Source organism: Haliotis rufescens, unplaced genomic scaffold, assembly GCF_023055435.1.
Source record: "Haliotis rufescens isolate VD_foot unplaced genomic scaffold, xgHalRufe1.0.p SCAF_10, whole genome shotgun sequence".
Lineage (NCBI taxonomy): Eukaryota > Metazoa > Mollusca > Gastropoda > Lepetellida > Haliotidae > Haliotis > Haliotis rufescens.
This window is the reverse complement of record NW_025963780.1, coordinates 14,590,975-14,618,001: the sequence shown is the minus strand read 5'-3', so window position 1 is coordinate 14,618,001 and position 27,027 is coordinate 14,590,975. Positions and strand designations below refer to the sequence as shown.

General features: G+C 42.9%; 1 protein-coding gene and 1 long non-coding RNA gene across 2 annotated transcripts; both read left to right on the top strand.

Annotated features, from left to right (window-relative positions):
• The first annotated feature begins 1,012 nt into the window (after window positions 1–1,012).
• Window positions 1,013–25,211, top strand: LOC124112096 (non-histone protein 10-like). The gene is made up of 6 exons (XM_046472055.2): window positions 1,013–1,169; window positions 3,224–3,294; window positions 3,882–3,951; window positions 4,477–4,752; window positions 22,580–22,663; window positions 23,583–25,211. The coding sequence occupies exons 1-6, from the start codon at window positions 1,065–1,067 to the stop codon at window positions 23,775–23,777; spliced, it is 801 nt and encodes a 266-aa protein (XP_046328011.1). The 5' UTR covers window positions 1,013–1,064; the 3' UTR covers window positions 23,778–25,211.
• Window positions 12,499–22,573, top strand: LOC124112098. Its single transcript, XR_006857564.2, has 3 exons — window positions 12,499–14,332; window positions 14,926–15,088; window positions 18,458–22,573. It is a non-coding gene; the product is annotated as an uncharacterized LOC124112098 (long non-coding RNA).
• Window positions 25,212–27,027: the final 1,816 nt, after the last annotated feature.

The window sequence follows — 27,027 nt, the reverse complement described above, 5'->3', positions numbered from 1 at the left end:
AACAAACAACAAAAGCATACAGAAAAATACAGCATGATAAACATATCTCTCAGAACACAAGTCAAGTATATATAACTTTTTAAAAGCCGGAAGGCTCAGGGGATTTAAAACATTTATTGAAGGACGCACAAATCAGGCATAGATTTAAACCTTTGATCCAGATTTTGCATACAACATTTATATAGTATACGTACGGATTCACCGGAGTCGCTTACATAGACTCAACCGATTAAAAAAAAAAAAAAAAAAAATTCTTATGGAATCTTGTGATAATCACTTCAAAGATAATATTATAGAATATCTGAACAGACACCGGCATATAAACATATTTAATATGTATCAGTTAATCACATTAGCTATTCAACATAATGACAAACTATCCTTTACATGCTTATACTATTTAATCTCAAGATTCAGCTAATTATTATTAAAATACATAATGCAACGTCGCTGAAGTGTTTGGTTTATATAGATCTAGCAAAGAAACACACAATGCTTATGCTTAATTTTCAGTCAGATTTGAAATGCGAAATAAGAAAAAGAGAAAGTTCTTGATAAATCAGAATTATTATCAAATAAAAATATACATAAAATCCAATATACATAGCTATTTTCAAACAAGACCAGATCAAATACGTGACGATAATAAAAATTATTTCCCTATGTATTTCACCCGTGTAATCTTACTTTGTGGTGTCATCATGCTATCAGAATAAATTAAATAGTCGCCGTAAGTTGATGTATTGATAAAAGTTGTTCGGATAGTTTCCAAACTTTCCTTAAATGGCAATGGAACAGGATCGAACATTCAGCATGTGCAGACAACCCGCGATGTTGTTTAGATGTTGGTTTTCGTAAATAGAATAACTTTCGAATCCACTTTAGTTTATGTGACGGGCGAGTTATTCTTCAACGTGGTAGTACATGAACTAGTTTATCCTTAATATATAATCATCATTTGTATTCAAACCTATCGTATTAGGAAATTCTTATAACAGCACGAAGCAAAATTGAATACGAAACTATCCACACGGCAGACATTCGGAGCTACCGAGCCAAGCAAGATGTCGACGGAGACTTTGGAGGCCCAACTGGCAACAATTGCACAAGAAAGTGCATTCTTGAAGAAATATTTCTCTCTTAGGAACAAATGTGAACAGATGCACCAGGTACTTGCACGCTTAGAGTCTTATTTACCAATAATGCGCGAGAAAAACTTTCAGTATAATTATGTTGGTGATCGAAATTAGGACATGTCTTTCGGTGATGGATACAGTTCTGCGTACGAAGTTAACATTACTATGCTGAAACATACATGCATTTTTTCATCAGCCAACCACTGGGCAATTTTGGAATTTTCTGATAGCATTTCAGACAATCTTGCAGTTTACAGGGCGAGACTAACTGGCGCAAGCTGTGGCTCTCGCTCTAATCCTTAGACCTTGGATCCACTTTCCGATCATGCACCCCTTTACGATCATTTGGGATAGGTACACTTTGAGACGTAGCAGCCCTTCACGATCCTTAGGCTTGGACAGCCTTGCCAATCAGCAGTTAAAGGGTTTGGTCAAACACCCCTGGCAAAAACTATTTACTTAAATGTATAAGTGATCAGGTCATGCATACACTGAAATTTTATCTTTATTCAAACATATAGAAGTCAGAAGGAATGGGTGCATAGTCAGAAAGAAAAGCTAACATTTCTGACTTGTAGTGTAACCACATAGAGTTCAATGTAATTTTTCTCATTGAAAATGATTAAACAATATATCATGTGACTAACCATAGGTCAGGGTAGTCCTGTGTGTACCCGGGTCCTACTCAGTAGCCTGCCTACCCGAGGTACCCGCCCCAACCCTACCACTTTGGGTATGGGTTTACCTTTCTCTTTGTTATTTTAGTAAAATCTGAAAAAAATATTTATCACATTTCGAGTTTTGCATGCGTATAAAGGTGAACATGAAGATAAACATTCAGGTGCTGATCACTTGGTAAGTGAGTACTAATCATTTGTGATAGTGCCCATGGTCCCGTGGTAAAGTGTTTGGTTACTCATTGCAGTGTTTTACCTTGGCTTGCAAAACCAATTTCATTTCAGGGGTCCTGTAAAGTAATGAAATGGTGCAGTGTATTGTAAGATTTGATAATTACTTTAATTACATGACTTCGTGTTTCTAGTCAGTAATTTGTAGGATGAATATTACTGTGTGTCCCTCGACCTCCTTCGTCCATTCAAGATATTTGTGCATACTGGATGCACATTTCTGTCTTGAGTTAAACCCTGTCATTGGCCGAGCTTAGCTTCAAGCTGACAAGGAGAGTTTGAACTCCCAAGAGGTGCTAATTGAAACCTGAAAAGTATGCCCGGTAAACTGCAGTACTCCCCACAAATAGTGATCTGTTTGCCAAGTTTACTTATTGTTTCTATCAGCAGATGTATCAAGAGTAGGTTCTGATCATAAATCAGCCATTGTGCTCCCATTATGAAATGATAGGAAGAGCATATATTCGGACAATGGCAACCAATTGTATTGAGTCTTTGATGTCAGTTGGTGAATGAGTGAATTTTGGTTTATTAAGCTTTGAGGTGGGGTGAAATTGGGTTTAACGTTGCGTCAAAGATTATTGCGCTTATGTAGCTGTGTGTGTGTGTGTGTGTGTGTGTGTGTGTGTGTGTGTGTGTGCTGTGTGTGTGTGTGTGTGTGTGTGTGTGTGGGCTGCCTGTACTAGTCCGGACTGATGCCAATTTATAGTGCTAGCTCACTGAGATACTATTCTGTAGCTGAGCCGACCAGTCCTTGTTTAGCCCCTTAACGCTGAGCGCCAGACAGGGTAACAACAAGTTCCATCTTTTAACATCTTTTGGTATGACGCGGCCGGGTATCGAACCCCAGACCTTCCGCTCTCCGGGTGGACGCTCTACCACTAGACCACGGAGGCAGTCCTGCAGCTTTGAACAGTATTCCAGTTACATCATGGTGTGTCAGCTTCATGTAGGAGGAAAGTCCAAAGTGAATCAGTTCTCAGATGTTTACCACTTTGGAGAAATCCACAAGCATGGGCATGGTGCTGAAAAACCCAGAAACATAGTCAGGGCGAACAGGGATTTGAACCCACGATCATAGGTTTCTGGTGTGTCCAAGGGACACAACTCTGCATGTCTTAGATGACTGGGCCACCCATACCCCTGGAGTCAATGTCAACGTTTTGTATACTTTTTCAGGCAAATGAGAAGCTGGTAAACAGGATTCAACATGTGAAGAAGCTGATTAAGAGGACAAAGAGAGAAAGGAGGTATGTAAATCAATGTGATTACATTTTAAGAAAAGATGATGAATGGCACTGCAGCATGTAAAACAAAAGTCATTCATTTCCTGTTGGTAGTGTCACAAAGTTACAAACTTATTGAAAGAACATAGAGCATACCAGTCAAAACGGACAAGTTGATTTGGTAGAGACAGACCAATTTTCTTATTCATATGACTGATGCAGACAAATTGCAGTCCAGTCAAATTACACTCTTGTTTGAGAAAAATTGTGTGTGTAGTTACTGATTGGACAGATTGAGATGGTGATGTCACTTCCTTTATGAAGTCATTCTGGGGAAGGGGTCCAGGGTATCATTGTAACTATCATAGGCATAAGTCATCCAGATATAATTGCATAATCATTATATGCTTGAATATTATGACCTCTCAGTGAACAGATATGGGAGATTTATTTTCTATTTTTATGTGCATTTATTAACTTGACACCTCAGTGTAGGATTTCAGCTTAGATTATGAAAAGGAAAAAGCTGGAAGCAAATGGTAAGCATCTTGCCATGTTTGTTCAAGCTTGCATGTGGAAATGGAGTTGTGAGTTTGGACTGCATGTTTCAGATACTTAGTAAGCCGACTAGAGGAACATGGAGACAACTTTCGTGAAGCACAGGTGCCAGTTATGTGGGAGGTATGAACCGGTGAACTCACTAATGCAAGGAACTCAATCAGTTGTACAGGATGAGGCTGTTATGATTTATGTAGTATGTTTATTGAGGAAACATTTATGCACTTATTTGGCTGAAATCAATAGTATGGATGTTATCAAGTCAAAAAACTGAAAAAAACACTTTTGTAATTTTATGCCCTCTTGGCAGTCAGTAACACTGATAGTCTTGACATTTAATTTTGTCACTTATAAATAGGAGCACTTCACAAGTCATTGTAAATGAAGCATTGATGTCAACTCAAGCCAGGAAAAGGAATAGGCCTGATAGTTAGTCACTTGATTGCCCCTGCAGCTCCTCTTATTTTCTAATATTTCCCTGACATGATGCAGGGTATAAAATGCAGGGTATAAAATGCATACATAACTTTCCTTCTTCTTTTTTTTCTAAATAGAATTGTTTATTTGAAACTAGTAAAATTATGTCTAATATCATATATATTATATTTTATAAATGTTTCTATTTTGAAAATATTACCACTGTTTCAGGAGGATCAACTTTATAACTTGTTGCGATCTCCGCCTCCATACCCAGGCTCAGGGTCTGAGGCAGAGTCGGCCTCCAAAGCTCGTCCCTCCGCATTGTCATCCATACAACCTCTACTGCAGGCTCACGGGATGACAAGTGAAACCCCGTCAATCAAAAAAGGAAAAAAAATCAAGCAGGATAAAGAAAGGGATCCCCTAGCCCCTAAGAAACCTGTTAATGCTTTCATGCTTTTTCGTCAGCAAAGAAGAGCGGGAATTCAAGAGGAGTATTTTAAGGTGCAATGTTTCCTCCATGCAGTGTGCGAGTTCAGCCTATGTTACCGCTTATAGATGAAAACCAAGCCTCGCTTTCAAACAGGTTATAAATAGATTCAATGCTAAAATCCCCATAGTGACGTCACAACCCCTGTCACAGGAAGTGAAAAATCCTGGGCTCTACACCTACCTCATATAAAACTTTTATTACAAATCCTATATGAACATGTAGTGTTTTCATATATTTCCCATTTCCACATATGTCAATTTATCAAAATACTACCAACATATAACCCATCCATGCACTGTAGAAGTTGTGAGAACATGTTTATTGAAGTCACGTGACCTCAAAATATTCTCTCACAGGGTAGAAGTCATTCACAAAAATATGGGTTCCATCTATCTTAAGGGGAGGAGGGGCCAATTCCTATGTTTCCTGCAATCACTGATCACTAAGCTTCATATATCCAACTTAAAATAGGAGGAGCTACAACTGTAAACATGTTTTTAATTGGATAAAAGACAGTCCCCAGTTTCCCCCTCGAAGTGACCAAGAAGTCCCACACAAAGCAGCCAGAAACATAAATAAATCTGGCACCTTACTGATAGCATCACATTCTAATGGCAGATATGTTACTTTAGGGCAGTTTTACACCGTTTGTTTAAATTTGTGTTGACTGATATGTCATTGAGGGTCTAATTTGTGTGTCAGGGGTCTAAACTGATGGTTTACAGGTTGTGGTGTTTGACATTTGGTTCTTTCTGTCTTAAGCTGTCTGGACATAGTTTGTGAGTGTTATCACACTGAACAGACATTTGTGCTTAAATAAATCAGAACTTAAATCTCAAATATATATTGGTTTGTTAGTTTTAATTAGGAAAAGTAACCCTTCACAGCACCAGAAGTAGTCAAGATTTTAGTCACGTTACCTCTATCAGTAAAACGATTGGCTCAAACCCATCGTCTGCTGTAGCAGTATTCAACTGTTTCTGTTGTGTTTGACGATTACTTTTGGATTATACCTTGGCTATTGCATTTTTATGCCCAATCATGGCCAAATTGTGTGTTTCAACTGTTATTTTCTTGGCACTCACTTGGAATACCAGTTTCTTACTAACTATTTATCATGATGCGACTTCCAACTGACACCACTGAAGATTTGTCAAGAAAGGTATGAACATATTGGAATTCTGACGCCTCTAAAACTAATGAATTTTCAAGTGGAAAATATCAAGAGTACATTTTTACAAATAAGGCTTGTGTATGCATAAATATTATGTAGAACTTGTAAACGCTAGCAGAATTTTGCATCTTGTGAATGTGTGTGCATTTATGCCATCCAAAAAGTCAGAAAGGAAATAGAAACAAAAGCTGGAATGATGGCATTCCTCCTGAGAAAAAATGTAAGACATCGTATCATTATGGTGGCCCATGTAGTCCCTGTCAGGTATGCATACAGTTGGGACCATTTTATCAAAGATGGTCCCCATCATGAAATGAATAAACCTTATCACCCAGGTGAAAAGCATAAATATTCAGTGAATATATTTCGTAACATGAAAAACTAATAAAAGTACAAAAACATAGTTGTTTTAGTAGCAACCTGTTTATCCAGCTGACAGAAACTAGAGAGTGAATATGTCATCTGCTAGCAAATTGTATTTACTGTTTGTAGGTCGCATTTGAGAACGAGGCTTGGTTTTTACGGGAAAAGATACCAATTACAAAATTGAGGCTAAGCTCGCACACTGATGTATTCATTGGTCATTCAAATCACAACTAAATTGATGAAGACTATACAATTGTGCTGAATCCAAAGTTCTACTTTTGTTGAACCCTTCATACCATGTACAACACAAAGAGTTTTACTTTCAATGTTTGCTAGATCAGGGTAGGTTTTATGAACCAGACTAAAGCATATTTCAATAAATATGTTTTATTCCTGTTTTCAATTCAAACAAACCAAACTGTGCTGGCATGATGTAAAACTTTTAAATGCCTAACTTTTTAACTTATCCTGCATTACTCCGTATTGCATTTACTGCTGTCTTTGACAGAGAGACGAACTGTGTGAGATCCAGCTGCTGAAGAAAGTTGTTTCCATCTTGTCCAGGAAGCAGCGCCCCCTCCCACACAGTCGGCACGTGACCTGGAAGACATGACGTCATATCAAAACACATAACTGCTTTGTCAACCCCATGGATCGGACATATACTGTATCCCTCGTGGAATTATTAAAGCTTTATTTCATCCTGACTTTCTATCGTTTATTACGACAAAAGTCTGCTGTGTTGTTTCTTGTATTTGGTTTGTTACCTTTGACTTCCTTCTAAAGATTGTTAATTGGTAACGTTTCTCGCTCGTGTTGTGGCTCTGGTCACTGTATTTCTGAGCGTATTGTTGTTTCCCGCCATTTTGGTTTTCCTGCCATTTTCCCCCGCCCTTTTGCCATTCACTACGTGTCCACGTATTTTCGTGTTTTGTGTTTTGAATTTGCTCTGTGGTTGGAGTTTTACATTAAATTTAATGTTTGTATTTCGCGTGTTTGAAGCGTAATTGTTTGCTCTTATTAACTTTGTAACAAGAATAAGTTATGTTGAATTACATTATGTTTCACGTTGTGTGTTTACACATCATTATGCTTTTGCTTCAATTCCAGTATGTCTCGATGCTCTCACTGCCGCTGGAATAAATCTGGACGGGACCCCCACCCCTGCTGCCTGGACTGTACAACCCCGTGTACCCTCACAGAGCAGTGCAGATATTGTAGTCCCCTGTCGCCAGTCTCCTTCACCGCCTACCTACGAGTGTCTCGGTAACGTTTCACTCAACATGTGCGTCGACACTCCAACATGCCATCCAACGTAGAGTCTGCCTCCCATGGCACGACATACGACCGTTCACGGTCTCCTACACCACCCTCATGGTCTGCAGCATTGCCCGTAACCGGTTTCCTGTCACCTCTACCATCTACGTCGACAACTCCTGCGCCTCTACGTCCGGCGCTTCTACCTCTGGCCTCTGATGACTTCGATGTATCCGGCGCGTCTGATGACTCTGGCGCCTCCGATGTATCCGGCGCCTCTGATGACTCTGGCGCCTCTGATGTATCCGGCGCCTCTGACTACTTCGGTGCCTTTGACTTGTGCGGCGCCTCCTACTTATGGACATGCCCTTCTGTCATCGTTTATGGATCCATCTTGGATGCAAGCTTGAATGCAGTCATTGTTTGTGCAAGCTACTCCAACCTCAGCGGCGCCGACGGTGCCTCCTGCGACGCCGGCGCCACTGACGGCCCCGACTACAGATACTTTGATTCCTGCGGCCCCCTCTACTTTGGGTGCTCATCGGTCTTGATCGTCGTACACCTCGTCGCCTCCAACTGCTTCTCGGCACTCGTCCAAGTAGTCGCTCACCCGTACATAGATGTCGACGTCGTTCCTCCTCATCGGAAGGATCATTTCGACCCGATTATGACCCTCCATCTCCCGAGATTGATACACACTTGGGCTTCGCACAGGTTGCTGATTGGCTAGCGGACAGTTTGACCTCCGTCGCTCCCTCCCCGGGCTCTGATGTCGACAAAAAATCGACGATTTGGTCTAACCCGACTTCGCTACCACCCGACCCAATGCTGACAGACCTTGTTACGGCGTTGGATGAGGACTTCGGTAAGTTGTCCCTCACGCCGTCGTTCAAGGCTCCTCGTTTCCGGCGTGATGATTTCCCTGTTCACTCCTTCGACGTGGCAGACGGTGCGCACATCCTGGACGAGGACTTACATCGAATGACCGGGTCTTCCCAGTCCACCACCATACGTATGCCAGACTCCCGACTCGCTTTCGTGGAAACAGAACTGCGGCGTTCTTTGAAGCCACTATCTACACTTGCCTCTTCTGCCAGAGCCATTGACCAGGATCTCTCAGAGTCCAATCCTAACAGGGTCGACCACCTACGCACTGTTATGACATTCCAACTTCGCCAGATCGATCATTTGCGCAATCATCTGAGAGACGCTCTTGCGGGGAGATCACCTCTACTCGACGGTTGGGTTACTTGAACTCCACAGACTGGGATTCTGAATTCAAGCGTTCCTTACTACGACAACCTTGGTCGGGTCCTACCCTTTTTAATGGTGCCATCTCCGCTACCCACGCCCGAGTCTCCAGCTTCGCAAGAGATGAAACGGCTCTCAGAGCCTTGGAGCATGTCACGCACCAATCAGCGGTCAAGTCCTGCAAAGGCAACTACAAACCGCGCCGTTCCTCTCTCAAGGTCGTCTCCAAACATACCTCGCCCTTTCGTGGCCAGACAGGGCGTGGTCGTGGTAGATCCCGTGGCACCTACCAGCCCTGAAGGGATCGTCGCCCCGGCAAGGGTGCCGATTCCACCGCAAAGCGTTGACCGGCGGGACCTCAACGACTGGGACCTCCCACCCCCAGCCATTCCGGTCACCGACAGACCTGTGGGTGGGAGACTAGGCCGGTTTTGGAGAAACTGGTCTATACTGGAGGACCCATTCGTCACAAACGTCCTCCGCCAGGGGTACCAGCTCCCATTGGCTGCACTTCCTCCTCTGACGTCCACTCCCGACAACAGACGCTTTTTCGCCACACCAACTTCGGCCCCTTCACGACAGCATCGCCTCCCTACTGCGGAAGGAGGCCATAGAGATCGTGCTCGACGACCCGGCTTGAAATCCAGGATTTTACTCCCCGGTGTTTCTGGTTCCCAAGAAGGGAACCACCAGCTGGCGCATGATACACAATCTCTCCACTTTCAACCGGTGCTACCTGGAACGTCCTCCCTACTTCTGAATGACGACGTAGCGACTGTTCAGGACCGAATGGCGACTCCACCCAGAGATCTTCACCGTCCTTTGTCAAACGATCGACACTCCAAACATCGATCTGTTCGCCACGTCTCAGAATTGCCAGCTGTCGACTTACATCTCGCCGCTCCCGGATCCGGCCGCTGTAGCAGTCGACGCCTTCAGTGTTCCCTGGGAGGGATTAAGCGCGTATGCTTTTCCACCTCCGGTTCTCCTTCCCAGGGTTCTTCAAAAGATCCAGGCCACTCGACACCTGACACTGATTTTGGTCGCGCCTTGGTGGCCGGCCAGAAGTTGGTTTGTCGACCTCCGAAACATCGCCAGAGACAACCCTCTAGAACTGCCGGCGTGGTCCAACCTGCTGCTCCACCCACACAGTCGGTTGCCACACCCAAGTCCCGCTCGGTTTCATCTGCATGCCTGGCACATCTGCAAAAAGGTCCAGGAGCCAAGGGCTATTCAACTAGAGCGGCCAAGGCTATTGCTTTCGCCAATCGTCCATCTACACGGGGACTTTATGATGATAAATGGTCCTCGTTCCAGGCATTCTGCTCTGACAAGCACCAGGATCCGATGACGGCGTCACCGCAGTTCCTTGCTGAGTTTCTCCTGTACTTGCGCAGCACACATCGATTAAAAGGCTTTACCATCTCCACGTACTTGGTCGCCATTAACTCCGTTCTTGCCATCCCGGACGACCGGAGAATGACGAAAATTCCCGAACTTCAGGCATTGCTACGCTCGTTTCGTCTTGAAGACCAGAAAGCCAAGTTCAGACCGCCTGCATGGTATCTGAATGTGATCTTAAAGGCTCTTCAGGAGGCTCCCTTCGAACCACTCCACGCGTCTTCCTTTTACGACTAAACGAAGAAGACGGTGTTTCTACTGGCCTTGGCTACTGCCGCCCGGGTTAGTGAGCTCCACGCCCTTGACGTCTCTCGTGTCCGGTTCACACGCGGGACTCATGGCGCAGTTCATCTTGGGCTGTGCTGGGACTTCATCGCAAAGAATCAACTCCCAGGACAGCCTGATAGATCCTTCACCATCCCTCCCCTTTCGCGATTGTGGGTGCCGACGACGTGGAGGAGCTTTTATTAAGCCCTGTTAGGGCCCTGAAGGTTTTAAGTCTAGGAAACGCCTTTTCCTACCGGTCTCCCCTTCGTCGGTGTCGGAGGTCAGCCGGAATACTATCTCCCTGTGGCTCCGGGCGGTCATCCTCCAAGCTTAAAAAGTCGACGGATTGGACCCCCAGCAAGGCTAACAACCCACACAAGATTCGGGCGGTCGCGTCTACCATGGCTCTTCACAGTAACTGTTCCCTCAAATCGATCATGGAAGGCTGTTTTTTGCGAACCGACACCGTTTTCGCCAGCCACTGCCTTCGTGATGTAGCCTTGGAAGATGTCGCCGGCGTTCATAGCTTTGGTCCCCTGGTGGTAGCTCAACAGGTCACCAACCCCCGACGCCACTGATTCTCCGTAACCCTGAGCGGGGCCCGTCGAACTCTCTGGTGTTTATCACCCCAGATTAGAGGGCTCTACTGCGTTCCGCATTCGCTCTTAGGTCAGTTCTAGTTTTGGCTTTCCCGCCTCATACTATTTCTGTCACCTATTTCGGGTTCCCTCTTTTGCATCGACTCTCGTTTCCTTCGACAGGAATGGTTGCTGGTGTTCCGGTCATCTCTTGTCCATGTGGTGCGGTTTCATCGGACCTTTGTCGAGGATTTTCTTCTGACTCACATCTGAAGGTATGCCCACCGGCCATGCCGTCTGATAAAGATTCAATACGGAGTAATGCAGGATAAGTTAAATTTTTTAGTAAAATCTAAATATTTTTTACATTTGTATACTTATCCTGCATTACGAAGTCTAAGTGCCCCCCCTGCGCTCCACTTCCTTGCCACGCAGTTTCCCATGTTATGTTAAAGCAGTTATGTGTTTTGACATGACGTCATATCTTCCGGGTCACGTGCCGACTGGGTGGGAGGGGGCGCTGCTTCCTGGACAAGATGGAAACAACTTTCTTCAGCAGCTGGATCTCACACAGTTCGTCTCTCTGTCAAAGACAGCAGTAAATGCAATACGGAGTAATGCAGGATAAGTATACAAATGTAAAAAATATTTAGATTTTACTAAAATCTTTCACTTATCCTGCATAACTCCTAAATGCATTAACTGCTTACCTTATGACAACAAAAAGACAGCACACAGCAATGGTCTTGGGTATAGAAATAAAGTTGTTTCAAAGTCCCACTCCTGCTTTTTGTTAGACCATGACCGCTGTCATGTGACCTTGATGACAAGTCACCTTCCTCACACCACTGTCTGTTGCCCGAGCTTAAACAACATACTTTTGAGGTTTCTGAAGCCAAAGTGGGGAGCCAAGTCTGCGATGGGTGCGTCCAATTTGAAGAGCTCCGCTGGGACACGTCCTTGCTGTAGCACGACAGGCAGTGATGTGAAGAAGGTGACTTGTGCTATTTCTTCCCCCGAGACCATCGCTGTGCGCTATCTTTTTGTTGTCGTAAGGTAAGCAGTGAATGCATTAAGGAATAATGCAGGATAAGTATACAAATATAAAACATATTAACATTTTACTAATATTGTATTGAGGACTATAATTATTTCTTATCCTGACACAACACATTACAGTTTCCTTCCTCGTTTTGATCACCACACAGAACCCAAAACACATTCCTCTTCTTCATCCAGGGTGCCACTCGCCTTGGTTACCAATCAGAGTTATCTGTCCTTGATCCCTCACATACCTTCTCACTGCACAAGAGGCTACACGGTTGCTTTTGGGGAATTTCATCCTTTAACATTGCAGAGCTTCAGATAAGCTGTGTTTGTGTAAAATACCCCCCCCGCCCCCCCTAAATATCCAAAACCCAATTACTTTCCTTTAAATTACTTACAGAAACGCATGCATTAAATAAAAAACTCAAATGTATAAAAACAGCATGCGTAAGTACCCAATGAAGCTTTTTCAGCAAGCATACAGCGGAGCTAATTTACAAAACACAATTACGAGCTAATTTGCTTTCCGAGTCAAGCCTATTTTTAGAACCGTTATATACTGCAGAATGTGCTACTTGATAGTGCTTCCTCTCATTTTGATGGTCGTAAATACGTCGCTGTCACAAGCTTGAAATGAATTCCAGACACGTGACTTCCTGTTATCAACCACACATGTTGGGAGGTTCCTTTCACCGGGGAAGAAAATCAGTGCAGCAAACAACACAGAAAAATAGGTTGTTTGCTTACATGACAGTAAATGTAAAACGTGAAACCAATCCAAATTAGGAAAATATTTCGGATGAAGATATTTCCATGCGTACAATCTCTGACTGGTTGGTAAATGCTGTTTTGATACCAGTTATTAAAAAAATGACACACTGTCATTTTAAACGAACAATCACAGAATGGAAAACAATGTTTCTATGGCATATTTTTGAAAATAAGGGTGAAACACTTGATGAGCTACAGTTTGTGTAGCATTTAGGGGGCATGGGTGGCCCAGTCATCTTAGGCGCCACAATTTGCTGTGCAGAGTTTCGTCCCTTGGCGACGCCAGAAACCTATGATTGTGGGTTCGAATCCCGGTTCGCCCAGATTATGTTTCTAGGTTTGTCATCACCATTCAAAAGTCCAGTATTACTAGACACAACGAAATGACTTTTGTTTTATTATTTTATTTTAGATATTTATTTTAGATATCAGTGAGTAAATATATCAGATAAATCACCTCCTGAAGAAAATACTGCAGTTGGCGTGGTCCGAGTTGCTTAGCAGAACATTTTCAAACATGGTGGTATTTTTTTCAATTATATGTCAGTGCCTGCAATCCAAATAACACAACATTAATAGATACATGGAGTATTGAATCTTCCTCAGGTGCATAATCCACATGGAATTGGGGTCGTGACATCCATGATCAATGGTCCACTGTCAACTGATCAGTGTCAGATGTCATGTTTTGGGTAAACAGAGAACACCTTTGTCAATTGGTCACCAGTGTTCGCAGTAATTGACTGTTCCATGTCATGTATTTAGTGTCACAGAGGTACTCAACCTAAGGTTGTCTCAACAAAGTGAAGTATTGTCCAGCTCTTGTTCATGTTGGATATGACTTGAGACTGTGACTTGAGACTGTGACCACAACAATGCGCAATGCATTTGTTAGACGTCCTGTTTGTCTTACCTACTAATTAATGAGCTGCTCCAAACTGGGGGCAGAGTAAGCTACTCCATCTTGTTAAGTGATACAGATTAACCAAATTATGATTGTGTTAATGAGTTGTGTTTGATCTGTGTCGGATTGCGTTTGTTTTTGAGTAGTTTTTTCAGTGATATAGACTATATTCGTCAGTTATTTATACCCTCTCTTAACGTGAGGGTTTGACCCAATGTCTACCCTCGTTGACCACCGCTTGCCCAGGTGAATGGCGCTGTCAATATGAAATGAGTTATTATGTGGGTCACCATGGGAGTATCCCGTTTTATGTATGTTTTGTTCATTGTAAGTGACTGTCACAGGATACATATTTTATTCCATCCCAAGAAACCTGAATGGTGACGAAGAAGTTTTTGAATAGGCTATCAACCGACTTGGCTTCGGACACAGAATTCTAAAGTATCCAGTAGGCATTTCGTCAAGGGGCGCTAGAGTGAAAACAGCTTCATTTTAGAACCAAGAACTGACAAGATCCGTGAACAAGTGTAGCCCCAGATCAAGCGTGGTATGTCAACTTGACCTTCTAGTTGGCGGTAAGTTGAAATTTGCTCATTTTCAAAAGTATGCCAAAAATGATACGAGTTATTGATTTCATGAAGTGTGGGAAACATGCTCAACGTAATCATTTCTTTACTTGAAAACACCTTTTTTGTATTTTCAAACTTGAATCGCCTATAGAAATCGGACCTTTAGCAGAGGTGTGTCATCGATTTAGAGTTATGTGCCCTTGGTGTAGGCATGTTAGGAGAACAGCAGACAAGACGACAAATAGGTTTAACACACTAAAAGCGTTTAAGAAAACACCACTTAGTTTCTTCATCCTTCCTTTAACTGTCCAGTGAAACCCATACAGCTTTTATTCCATCATAATTGACAAATGTCAAAATACAATTAATAAAATAATATTTATTTTCATGATTTCCATGTTTCTGTTTTGGTCTATGTTGAGTTCAATTTGTCATGACATTGCTTATAAGATATTATTTTGGTATATGCTTATGTTGTTTGGTAGCAATGAATAGCGTAAAATGTTCAAAAGGTGCATTATTTCTACATAATCATAAGACTTTCATCGCATTAATTGGTATTTTGTAGTCCCTTCATTTTTACTTTTTACTTTTTAAAGATCTGCCAAGGGAAATGTGCCACTGTAGTGAGGACTTGCTTAAAGATGTCTCGCACCACTGCCATCCACCTACAGATCCGACTCGTGTCCAGGTCGTCAGTACTTTGAGGAACCGGGCCAGGGAAGAAGCAGCACCTGTCCAGGCTGTCTACACCTGATCAGTGTATGTTGTGTATATAGTGTCTTTTGCAATAAAGTAATGAAATATGTCCTGTAAATATACTACTCAAAACAAGTTAAGGGTCATAAATTCTCTTTCAGATTAAATCCTCCTTGGGGCACTTATTGCATTTTCCTTGCTCAAGAAAATCTATATGACATAGTTGCAACCATTTTCCTTAATAAAAAATGTTACCACACAAAAAACAACGTTCCATCTACTTCCTCTCTCGCCGAGGAGTCGGAGGCTACCTTCGGCTCGGAGTCGAGGGATGAGGAGTGGTTGGAGGAGGGAGGGGATGACTCGGAGGCTTCGGGAGCTTTTCGCATCCTCGCTGAGGCATGTCCGGGATAGAATGGTCCAAGTACTGCCTCAGCTGGCTGCCCCTATGCCCTTCTCGGATCCGTCTGAGTTCCGCCTTCCGGGGGACGCTTTTGTTCCGTGCAAAGCCCCCAAGGTGCGGCTACGCATTCTGACCTCACTGGTACACGAGGTCATTGATCCCCTGCTTTCGGGTGCCCGTAAGAAGTTCGATCACCCTGAACTTACTAGGTGGTACCCGGTGGCAGAGGAACATGACTTCGAGGTGCCAGTCGTGGATGAGTGCGTCTGGACTTCGGTGACCCTGGGGGGTCTTCGTCCTCCAACTTAGCTAAGGCTAAGCAGGGCCGGCGGTTGCCACCCTTCCCGATGTGCGGGGCAGAGCTTAAGGCGGCTTACGTTTGCTTTGAGGAGCAATATCGTAATGCTTGCCAACTACCCGTCCACTCGGCTTACCTGTCTGCGGTGCAGCGGGAGCTGGTGGGTGAGGGGCGGTCAGACTCTTCGGAGTTGGCTGGCCAACTTACCGAAGTTCACAGCCATCTGGCGAGGGATGCTATTCGTAGCTGCGCCTCCCAGATGATGTGTGCAGTCATGGGCATGCGCTGGCTGCGGATGTCCGTGTCCAAGTACTCAGCGTCCACACGCCAAGAACTACTTGCGCTCCCTTATAAGTTGGGTTCTACCTTCTTCCCTGGGGCACAGCAGGTAGTTCGGGAGGCCCCTGTGTTGTATGCATCCATCAAGGACTCTAAAGCCTTGTTGGAGGTGCCTAACACCAAGCTTCACAAGCGGGCCTTCCCCCTTGCCTCCTCCTATGCCGATGCGCCGGCTCGGAAGTCCAAGCCTGCTTGGAAGCAACCGCTTCCTTCAGGCAAGGCATCGGGAAGGCCAAGAAGGGCAAGCGCCGGGGCAAGGGCCGGGGCAAGGCTGCAGGCAGGGGCCAGCAGCCTTTTCGCGGGGCTAGGAACCCCAATAGCTCCTGCTCGGCCCCAGGTGGCCCCACAGTTACCAGCCCTAGGGCTGCCGACTGTTGGGGTTCATTGCCTGAAGCCGGAAGTTCCCGTGGGCGGCCGACTCTCTCTCTTCCTGTCGGAATGGGAGAAGGTGTCATCCAATCCCTGGGTCATGTCCACACTCAGGGAAGGCCACTTGCCTCAGTGGAAACTTCTTCCGCCACCCTTCTCCGGGATAAGGCGCACTCCGGTGCCCGCTACCAAGGAGAAGGCGGACATACTTTGTGCCGAGATTGTAGCACTGCTAGACAAAATGCTATCGATCCGGTTCCAATGGGACAGGCAAGCGAGGGCTACTACTGGACTTATTTCCTCGTCACCAAAAAAGACGGAGGGTTCAGACCTATTCTCAAGAACCTGAGAAAACTGAACAAACTCATAGAGGTACCGTCCTTCAGGATGGAGACACTGTGCTCAGTGACCTCTGCTGTAGAGACCGGGGAATGGCTGACGTCGATAGACCTTAAAGACGCCTATCTCCATGTACCTATACACCCCGAGTTCAAGAAATACCTGAGGTTTTCTTTCGACGGGAGGTGTTATCAGTTCCGGGTTCTACCCTTCGGGATCCCCACGGCCCCTAGGGTGTTCACCAAGCTGATGTTGATTCCTGCCCAAGTGGCCAGGTCGAAAGGTCGGTTCTGTCATGAGTACCTCGACGACTGGCTGCTACGAGCGCTATCTCATCATATGAGTCAGATTGCTACACAAGAGGTGTTAGACATTCTGGTATCTCTAGGGTAGTCAACCTAAAGAAGTCAGATCTGAACCCTGCTCAGACCCTGGTCTTCTTAGGGGCAAATTTCAACACAGAGAGCGGGCTTGTCTCCCTCTCACAAGACCGCATTGTCAGGTCAGGAGTGTAACTTCACTGTTCCTTCTTTCCACGCGACACACTGCTTGCACATGGCTCGACAAACACTCTAGGGAGCGTGCTCGGTTCGATCAGTCAGTTCTCCGCACTGGGCAGAGTTCTACATCTCTAGCCGATTGAGTCTTCGAGATTTTAGAATGTCCTCTGGTTTTCTTGACTTTGTAATGCTCCGTCTCCTCTCTTCTCTCAGGGACTGACGATTCTTGGTAGGCATTACTAATCGATAAAGCTCCCGTTTTGCGCACGATACTCGCTCGATCCTACGGGACCCTAAAGCCTGCCTATCTACCAGGCGTATTGTCCCTTGTGATTGTTGTCCCCGTTATCACTTGTACAAAAGTGTGTGTGGGGGGGTGTTCTTGAGTTTTCACTCGCTTTATGATAAGCCCATTACTGAGGCTTTTTTCATAGCATATGGTCAGACCACTCCCTGTCTCAAGCCCCCGCCTCTCAACGGTGGTGCCTCACGATAAGGTGGGTTCCATTTTTTAAATTCTCTATCATCATGTAAAACGATGTGTTTATTTACGCTTGTTGCAGACGGATGCCACTTCCTTTATTATCTTTAGGAGTCTATCTTGATGCAATAAGTGCCCCAAGGAGGATTTAATCTGAGAGAGAATCGTACAAACCTGTAGAGGTTATGGATTCTCTGATGAAATACTCCTTGGGGCACGGCCGCCCGCCTCCCCACATTCCGTCTGCTATGTGACATTGGAAAAGTGATTTGCGTGAGAGTCGCTCCCCTTGGCGTTTGTTGCCTGTAGAGGGTGTAGGGGTGGTCATATATCATACAAAAACGATTTTTGTGTGGTAACATTTTTTATTACGGAAAATGGTTATAACTATGTCATGTAGATTTTCTTGAGCAAGGAAAATGCAATAAGTGCCCCAAGGAGGATTTCATCAGAGAATCCATAACCTCGACAGGTTTGTACGAATTTATTGATGATATTCTGTCATAATACAGAAAGAGGAATATTTTAAATTCATTGTAATACAGTTGTAAGTTGTGAGTACCAGAAGCATGCAAATCAATACGTGAGACACGCCATGAAAATCCCAGACAATAAATTTTTCAGCATTGAGGGGTTAAACAGAACTGTGTTACTCACAATCACCATGTCAATACAGAGTGAAACAACCTCTACTTGTAAACAGTCGACGCACCGTTGAGGCATGCTGTCGATCAGATGTTGGAAGAACGGTTGTGGAAAACCTGCCGCTCTACCCGAAGGAACTGGGCCAATTCTTGAAGGGAATCAGCTTGTCTATGATTGTCTCTCACTCGTCTGCCCAAGTCATCCCATGCATGCTTAATCGGTGCCAAATCAGGCGAGTATGCAGGCCAATCCATTCGTTCAATCCATGTCATTTTGGTTGAGAAAAGTATTCACAAGCCTGGCACAATGGGTCTAGCATTGTCATCTTGAATAATCGAACCAACTCCAATGTGGCAAAGAGTGGGAACATCAAGATGTCTCTGTATCTGATACCGGTCAAATTTCCTTGGACGACATAAAGAGTAGTCCTGTGGTGCATAAACATTCCTCCCCAAACCATCACTGAACCGTAGCTAAAACGATCACGCTGTCTCGTAAATCTCTCCAGGTCGTAGGTAGACACAAATTCTGCCATCATTCAATTGTAAAGCAAACCTGGATTCATCCGTGAAGAGTACCTTGCCACTGACGACATGCCCAGGCTCTGTGACATGTGCACCAGACCCTGAATGCTGTCCTATGACCTTGAAGAAGAGTTGGTTGAATTGCTTGCCGCCGCGATCAATTGTTGTTTGCTCCCAAACAATTCCGTATGGTCTGGTCTGACACCTGAAAACCAGTTACATGTCGCAGTTCATCTCTCAGATGTCTAGCTGTGATAGGTCGTTGACGTTATGCCATGTATTGGATACACCAGTCATCATGCTGTGATGTTGATCTTGGCCTACCTGAGTGGGGATGATTCTGAATGGAATTGGTGGCTCGCTGCCATAGTCTACCAATCACACTTTGGCTTCATTCCTCTCTGAATAACCATCCTGCAGCCATGCAGTGTCTCTTCCTATATCAACATTGCTTAGTTATGTCTGACCATGATGAAATTACAAGTGGGAACAACACGAGCATTGTAGCAATTTGTATGCCCCAAATATCCACGGAAAACACAGATTGCAGGTGCATTAACATCAGAAACTCACGATGATCGGGCAACAATGCATTTGGCCAATGCAAACAGTTTTGTTGACCCTTGTTTTTCAGCTTGAATTGATGATTTGTCAAAGGATTCTCACAGTCGTTGTGGTTGCCTAGTGCATATGATTTGTGCACAATGCTAAGCATTAGGACACATTAAACCCATTTCAACTGCATTTGCAATTAGAAATTTCTATTTCCTATGTTTTCTATGTCAAATTACCGGCAGTGCTGGAATATATGTTTGGCCCTTAACTTGTTTTGAGTAGTATACTTCAACGTGTGATATAACACATGTTCAGTGTATATTTTGTATATAGTGTCTTTCTAATGATGTGATTATAATTAATATCATATTTTAAATAATATGATAACATTTCTGCTGTATAAGTGTTAAGTTAAATATATCCTGTAAATAATTCAAAATATGTGATTTCTGTTGAATACTTCAAACTGTGTGATTTCTTGTATGATTTGATGATTAAAAATGCATAATAAACCTATCCTGTAAATTCCTCAAAATGTGTGTTTTCGGGTCTGTTCCACATTAATGAAAGGTAAACAGGTAATTATTGCTCGACTAACCAACCTTGACTAATCCTGGTATAAGCTGTCTGACAATTGGGAGGTTACTGTTTGCTACAGCATAAAGTTCTGATCCTCCGAGCATCTTAATAAGCTGCTGTACTGTGTTTCCCAGATATTTTCTTTGTGTCTCATCGCATATTGTGTCACAATATATATTCTGAGGGATTGATGGGCTCTTGTTGAAGTTCCGATCCTCCATGCATCAAATATCTGAAACCGCATTGTTACTCAACCAAGGAGTGTAGCTTTCCATGGTAGAGTAAGGATGTGACAGGGTTTAGTGATATGGTCACTCATTCAGCTTAGTCTCATCCAGATATAATCCAGTGATGGTTAGCAATGATGCAAGCTGCAGACCATGCCTTCAACTGTGGGATAACCATTGCGCAATATGTTGTGTCTGGATACAAATTGTTTACATGACAATACTTAGATAATATAGATATAATTATCCTGGTGCAAGTCTCAGTCCTGCCTGTCCATCATCCCCCATACAGCTACATACTGATGAGGAGGCGGTAGGGGATCAAAGGTAATGCTGACTGATAACCAATGGCAGCAGGCGCCCAGATGTAGAAGAGACATGTTTTGGATTTCTGAGTTATATGCTCGTGAACACCTTGAGAATACAGTACCACAACTTCTCGTTAGAACGATCTCTGCTCTGCATCTGTTAGTCCAACAGCTAGCTGACCGAGCTACATCAACACTGTTAAACTTACTGCAGATTTACCTAGTCATGCCTCAGACGTTATGGAACTGAACAGAAAGGGTGGAATAGATGAGGGACACTTACAAAGGTTACAGGTAGGCATGGTGTCTTGTGACTTTAGTCTGCAGACACTCAGGATTGGCATACTCGTCCCATTCCGTAATCTCTAAGATACAGAGTGGTGAGGAATGAGCTGTAATGGTGCGAAAACTCCAGGCATCAGATGTTGAGATCACGAGTATGCATGAATGACAGGGTTTTGATAATTCATTTGTTGATTTTGTCACTGAAGAGTGTTGGAGGTAGCACTGTAAGGACAACGTGAATCATAGTAAGGAACAAGGAAGGCATAGGCATGGCTCCTGACTCCACAAAGGTGATTCAGCTTTTGAATCATAACTCACTAAGTGTTGTGAGTGAAAGTGGCGTGCATGGAAATTCCATGACAGTGTCCAGAACATTTGACATGAAACTACTTCATCCTTCTTAGTTGATGTTATAGTGAGAAGAATAAGTGCAACTGAAATGTGAAACGATATATAAAATAAACAAGAATACCCTGACAAATGCATTTACTTGCATGCTTAGTGTCTTCGGCTACCATGCTTGAAAATGCATTAGAAGTGGGTACAACCCCCTTAGACCCCCTACCCAGCTGGTAAAGACTTGTATCAATCCTTGTCAATAGAGAGTGTACAGACCGGCCACGTTCAGATATGTGCAACGTCAATAAATAAATACCTAATAAACAACATTCCTGTTCATAATAATGAAAACTGCTGAATCGACATAAAAATATGTGTATTAGTTCCCATTTGTAATCCATTTATCCATACCATCAAGTTGAAGCAAACAAACATGTTGAAAAGAAATGCTTTCATAACCTGGTTCCTGCTATAAAATGCGCCGCAGCAGGCTATGTTTAGTAAACAAATAGTGAAAACTCTCAACATCGCCGGGCATGTTCAGTGATATTGTGTGTAGAGATGATGGATAACTGAGAGGAGCTTATACACACTTGATGACCCCTGACATCACAGTAGGGCTGGGACGAGTCCAAATTTACTACCCGGGTGCCCATCCCCCTGTTGCCAGACTCTACCTGGATACCCGCTGTAAGCCTCAAGACTTAGGTACAAACTGTCCGACTGGGAAAAGTTTGACCGTATTCCTGGAAAAATGTGTTTAGATACACATTTAAAACGATCTGGTGTATACACTGAAGTTGACTGAAGGTTTATTTTATTTAAAAATAAAAATGTCAGCAGGAATGGGTGTTGTAGTTAGAAAGAACTGCGAACATTGGTGACTTGTAGTATGACCATGGAGTTTTAGATCATTTTTGTCATTATACAATATATCACGTGACTAACCACGGGTCCAGGTAGTCCTGTGGGTAACCGGGCCCTATTCAGTACCTACCCGACCCGAGTACCCGAGGTACCCATCCCAGCCCTACATCACAGGGCATCGTTTCGCTAGTGTGTCTGGAAACAAAATAAAATATTACATCATAGGGTATTGTGACATGTTTGGAAAATTTGTGTTACTGTATTCTAAATGTAGGCCTATGATCAAAGTGAAAAATGAAATTGCAATATGTTTTGTCAGGATAAGTATACTATATCATGAAGTCTCTGATAGGCATTAAGAAGTTGGGAGAACATGAATACATTACACTTTTTATATTGATAGCATTATAAAGAATAAAAGAAGTTGCTATCCGTAAAAAAGTGTCATGTATTTACATTGAATATGAATATCCAAATTCATCTTATTTTGTTACAGGAACACAGAGATGCCATTTCTGCTCATGAGTTGACAAGGAGACTGGCCTTAGAATGGGAGAATATTGCAACAGAGCAGAAAAAGGTCGGTCAGCTGGGGTTTCACCATAACATTTTCTTTGAAAAAGGCCTAAGCATGTGATATGCAGAATAAGATACGATACGTTTCTTTACATCTTGAAATGTTTGACCCTGATGTGGCCTGAGCTTATGTCGTGTCCTGTTCATCCATTGTAGACAACTTTTCTGAAATCACTGCACTATTTAAGCTGAAACTTCACATGCTTGTTCCCATGGTAGACATAATGAAAATCCTGCTGTGGCCATAACTCGGCCATTTTTGCTCTAAATGCAATGTTCTGTTTTTTTGCAGTAGTTTAACTTTGCTTGTATGATAATTGTGGTACAAAGATTTAAGGCTTCATGAAGGCTCCTCCAATCATGTCATTTTACAGCGTCACCTTTTATCAGGAAGGTACAGCTGGTCAAACTTACTATATCAATCTACCATTCGAAAGCAATCAACATGCTTTCTAAACCAAGTCTGAAGTAGTAGCAGCCATGGCAGCAGTAAGCCTTGGATAGCAAGCACCTCGTTAATAACACTGGCAAAAGGTTGCTTCTATTTAACAGCGTCACGTTACAGCGTCACCTTTTATCAGGAAGGTACAGCTGGTCAAACTTACTATATCAATCTACCATTCAAAAGCAATCAACATGCTTTCTAAACCAAGTCTGAAGTAGTAGCAGCCATGGCAGCAGTAAGCCTTGGATAGCAAGCACCTCGTTAATAACACTGGCAAAAGGTTGCTTCTATTTAACACTGCAGTGAAGCCCTATATCAAACTGGCATGACAATCAGCAGTCAACACAATATAATAATAATAATTTGATATGAATATAATGTTGATTTTTTATTGGTTCAAAGTCAGATATTTTTCTTACTGATACAGTAAAGAGAAACAATATGAAAAGCATGTGGCACTACAGTGTTGATGTTGCAGGTTTACCAGGACATGTATGAGCAGAGTATGCAGCAGTATGAGCTGGAGATGCAGGAGTACGCAATGGGCCAGTATGGGGAGGCTCCAGATCCACGGAGGCCCACCAGTCCACTGGCAGACGCAGCCATGACGGCACTCGAACTTGCCTCCAGGTACGGCGCCACTCTCAATGTGAAACAAGAAGTGGAGGATTGAACATTTTCACCTTCAATCGGGCATATGAAGCAGTGAGTGACGGATTAATAATTGAGACAGTCAGACAAAGCATTATGCAATGTATAGTGAGTGACTATCATGCATTTTGACAGCTTCAACCAGTGTACTTGACCAAGGAACATTCTGGTATGGATATATTTTCATGTGCTGTCCTTGTATATGGCTGAGGTGGACATAAAGAACAATGTATTGTTTTAAGTGGCTTTAAGAATTGTTTGAAACTATGGACCAACTAATGTGTGTTGGTGTGGCTTAGCTTCACTTACAACAGTTATGAGCATGTTGATATGTTGCCATGGTAATCTTGTACATATATCCTCTCATACTTGTTAATCAGCTGTTGACCGGAGCACATAGTCTTGTGTTTGTCATCATGATGCATCTTCATCTGTTAAAAGTATTCAGACAAAAAATATTTCTCATGTCAACTTTGTGATTTATATGCATATGTTCTTGTGCAGGAGATGTATTGTTGATGATGAGAGGCGTCCTAAGCTTCAACTCTCCCTTGTGAACTACCCTCATCCACTGGATTTGTAGCGGTCAGTTGCTTGTCACATATTATCAGTTACTTTGGTAACAAGGATGAGTGACAGCTTGATGTCACATGTTCTCTTTATCAGTGTTTCCACCATGGTGTGGCTAGGGTTTCTGTTGTGTTTCTGTTCTCTGTGTGAGGTCCCCTCTGCTGTTGCCAGTGTCTAGGTTGTGTGCTGCAGCATGTAGAAACTAGCTGCTGGTCTGAAGGAGGATCAAGGTCAATCATTGCAAATGATGTGTAGAAAACAAGTGTGTCTTTAGCTATATAGAACTTGTAACATTGGTACTTAAGTTAGCAGCTGAAATGTTGATGTAACAATGCATTAAAAGAGCTTAATTGTTAAATTTTGTGTATCCTCTGCATTAAAATGACACATGTCAAGTTTCAGGAACCCTTATTTCACGTTGACACATTGCTGGAATTCCTGTCATTAATTGGAGGAAGACAGGGTTGACTTCCTGCTTGTTTAGTTTTACAATGCAATTGTAAGAATAAGAAAGTTGATCATGCTTTTATTGATGCAGTTTCCAAATCCCTTTTAGAAATTTAATTGATTGTTTCATTGAAAGTGTGTGTGCAAAAGTGTTTTTTTTTAAAAACAATTTGATGAGGTATTGTTATGTCCTGTATTGCACCTGGCTATGTTCAGTACTGGCTGCTTGTGTAGTTGGTGCACACATACTTGAGGTGCTGCAGCGTTCTAATGACATATCACGCCAACATTTTGTATTTTATGAGGTATTTTTATTGTTTTCTTGTGCCATGGAACACAAACTATTATGATTGTTCGGTGTGTGATAGCTTGTTAGATATAGTGTGAAAAATGTGGTAAAAGTGCTAAACTGAAGGATGCAAATAAACTATGAAATATGTTTTCTGTTGTATGCATTCTTCCTTATAACCATTTATCATTGATGGTTATCTTTTACAACATGCACACATCTACAAAATTACTACAATTCATGAAATGTCTACATGTAATATATTAAAACACAACTTATGGCCAGTTCCACAATAAAATCCAACAACTCCTGACAACCATACTTCTGTTACGTGTAATGTGTCTGTGAAGGTTGCTCTTGAGTACACATCTAATGATCTTTACTAAGTCCACAAAGGCAAATGTCGACTCGTTCTGCAGACCAGAGACCATATAATATATGGTCTCTGTGCAGACTAAGACATTTCAAACTTTTGTTAGGTTGTTTTCTTTTAACAGAAGAAAGGATTTCTGATTTTGACTGGCAACAATATTGTCCTGTGTCATTTTGATCCAAGTTGGTTGGTTGGTTGGTTTGTCGTTTAACGCCACACTCAGCAATATTCCAGCTATATGATGTCAGTCTGTAAATAATCGAGTCTGGACCAGACAATCCATTGATTGACATCATGAGCATCAATCAACGCAATTGGGATCGATGACGCATCAACCAAGTCAGCGAACCTGACCACCAGATCCCGTTAGTCGCCTTTCACAGCAAGCATGGGTTGCTGAAGACCTATTCCACCCCGGATCTTCACGGGTCTTTGATCAAGTACTTTGCCATCAGCTCATGTAGATATACACAAGTGGATGCACAGACAGTACAGTGTGTTCACTGCACAGGTTTTAGAATAACTTATAAACCTACTGACACTTTCCCTAATGTATTGTAGGTATCTTTCTATCTTGTTATAACCTCTTGGGAGGTTTTGCTTTTTGCTAGTAAGACCTGGTATGAGGTTTTGCTTTTTCCAAGTAGGTAAGACCTGATGATTTTGAGTAGCAGATGGAAATTGGACTTCTAACGTCCAATGTTCTAAAATTGAAGACAAAAAATGAAACTTTTTCACTATGGATGACAGGAATTGAACCTCCAACCTGACCTATTGTGTTAAGTTTTGTAACCCACTGTTTTCCCACTGAGATACCGGGCAGGGTGTGAGAGAATGTTCAATTTTAGATGTCATGACTTAGGAACACGACAAAGAGAAAACTTTCTCTAGCATGCTTGATCGCATTCCTTTTATTTCTTTGCTCCTGAGTCTTACTTTCTCATCCACAACCTTGGAGGCGTCTTTTATCATTCACATTTGTCCCTGAAATGAAGATTTTTAGGTTTGATAATATACTGTTAGGTAGAGATGTGGTGGAGATTAGAATGGGAATCAAATCTTTAAATAAAATTTGCTTGAAATCCTTTAAGATAAGCCTTTTGACGTATCCTATATACCTCAAAATTTGGTGTTGTTTCAGGCCTAATTCTCATTCATATGAACCCATCTGATGACTTTCAGTTGATTTCTGAAGTTTTGCTTAATTTCATAAATAATGCAGGTCTTCAGGGTCAAAAAGGTTCTTTGTCTTTGATTCCAATCCCTCCTTTTCTTACAGGAGTATTTTATCATCAAGGCGTACAACTCTGATGTAAGCACACCACCAACAAATTTATTTCATATGTCTTGTGTGTATGATACTGTGTGAAGGAAACACATGGCGCTGTTCCTAAGTAATTGTCACATATTAGTGCCATACACTTGTCAAGGGTGGACTAGTCATCTTAGGCATCACATTTGCTGTGCAGAGTTGCATCCCTTAGGCACGCCAGAAACCCATGATCATGGGTTCGAATCCTGGTTCGCCCGAGTATGTTTCTAGGTTGTCAACGGCATACCCGTGCTTGTCTGTTTTCACTAAAGTGGTAAAAC

Excerpts from the sequence above, each read along its gene's own strand:
- LOC124112096 (XM_046472055.2), top strand. The coding sequence starts at position 1,065 with ATGTCGACGGAGACTTTGGAGGCCCAACTGGCAACAATTGCACAAGAA. Across the intron at positions 1,170-3,223 it reads AATGTGAACAGATGCACCAG|GCAAATGAGAAGCTGGTAAA; the intron begins GTACTTGCACGC and ends ATACTTTTTCAG. Across the intron at positions 4,753-22,579 it reads TTCAAGAGGAGTATTTTAAG|GAACACAGAGATGCCATTTC; the intron begins GTGCAATGTTTC and ends ATTTTGTTACAG.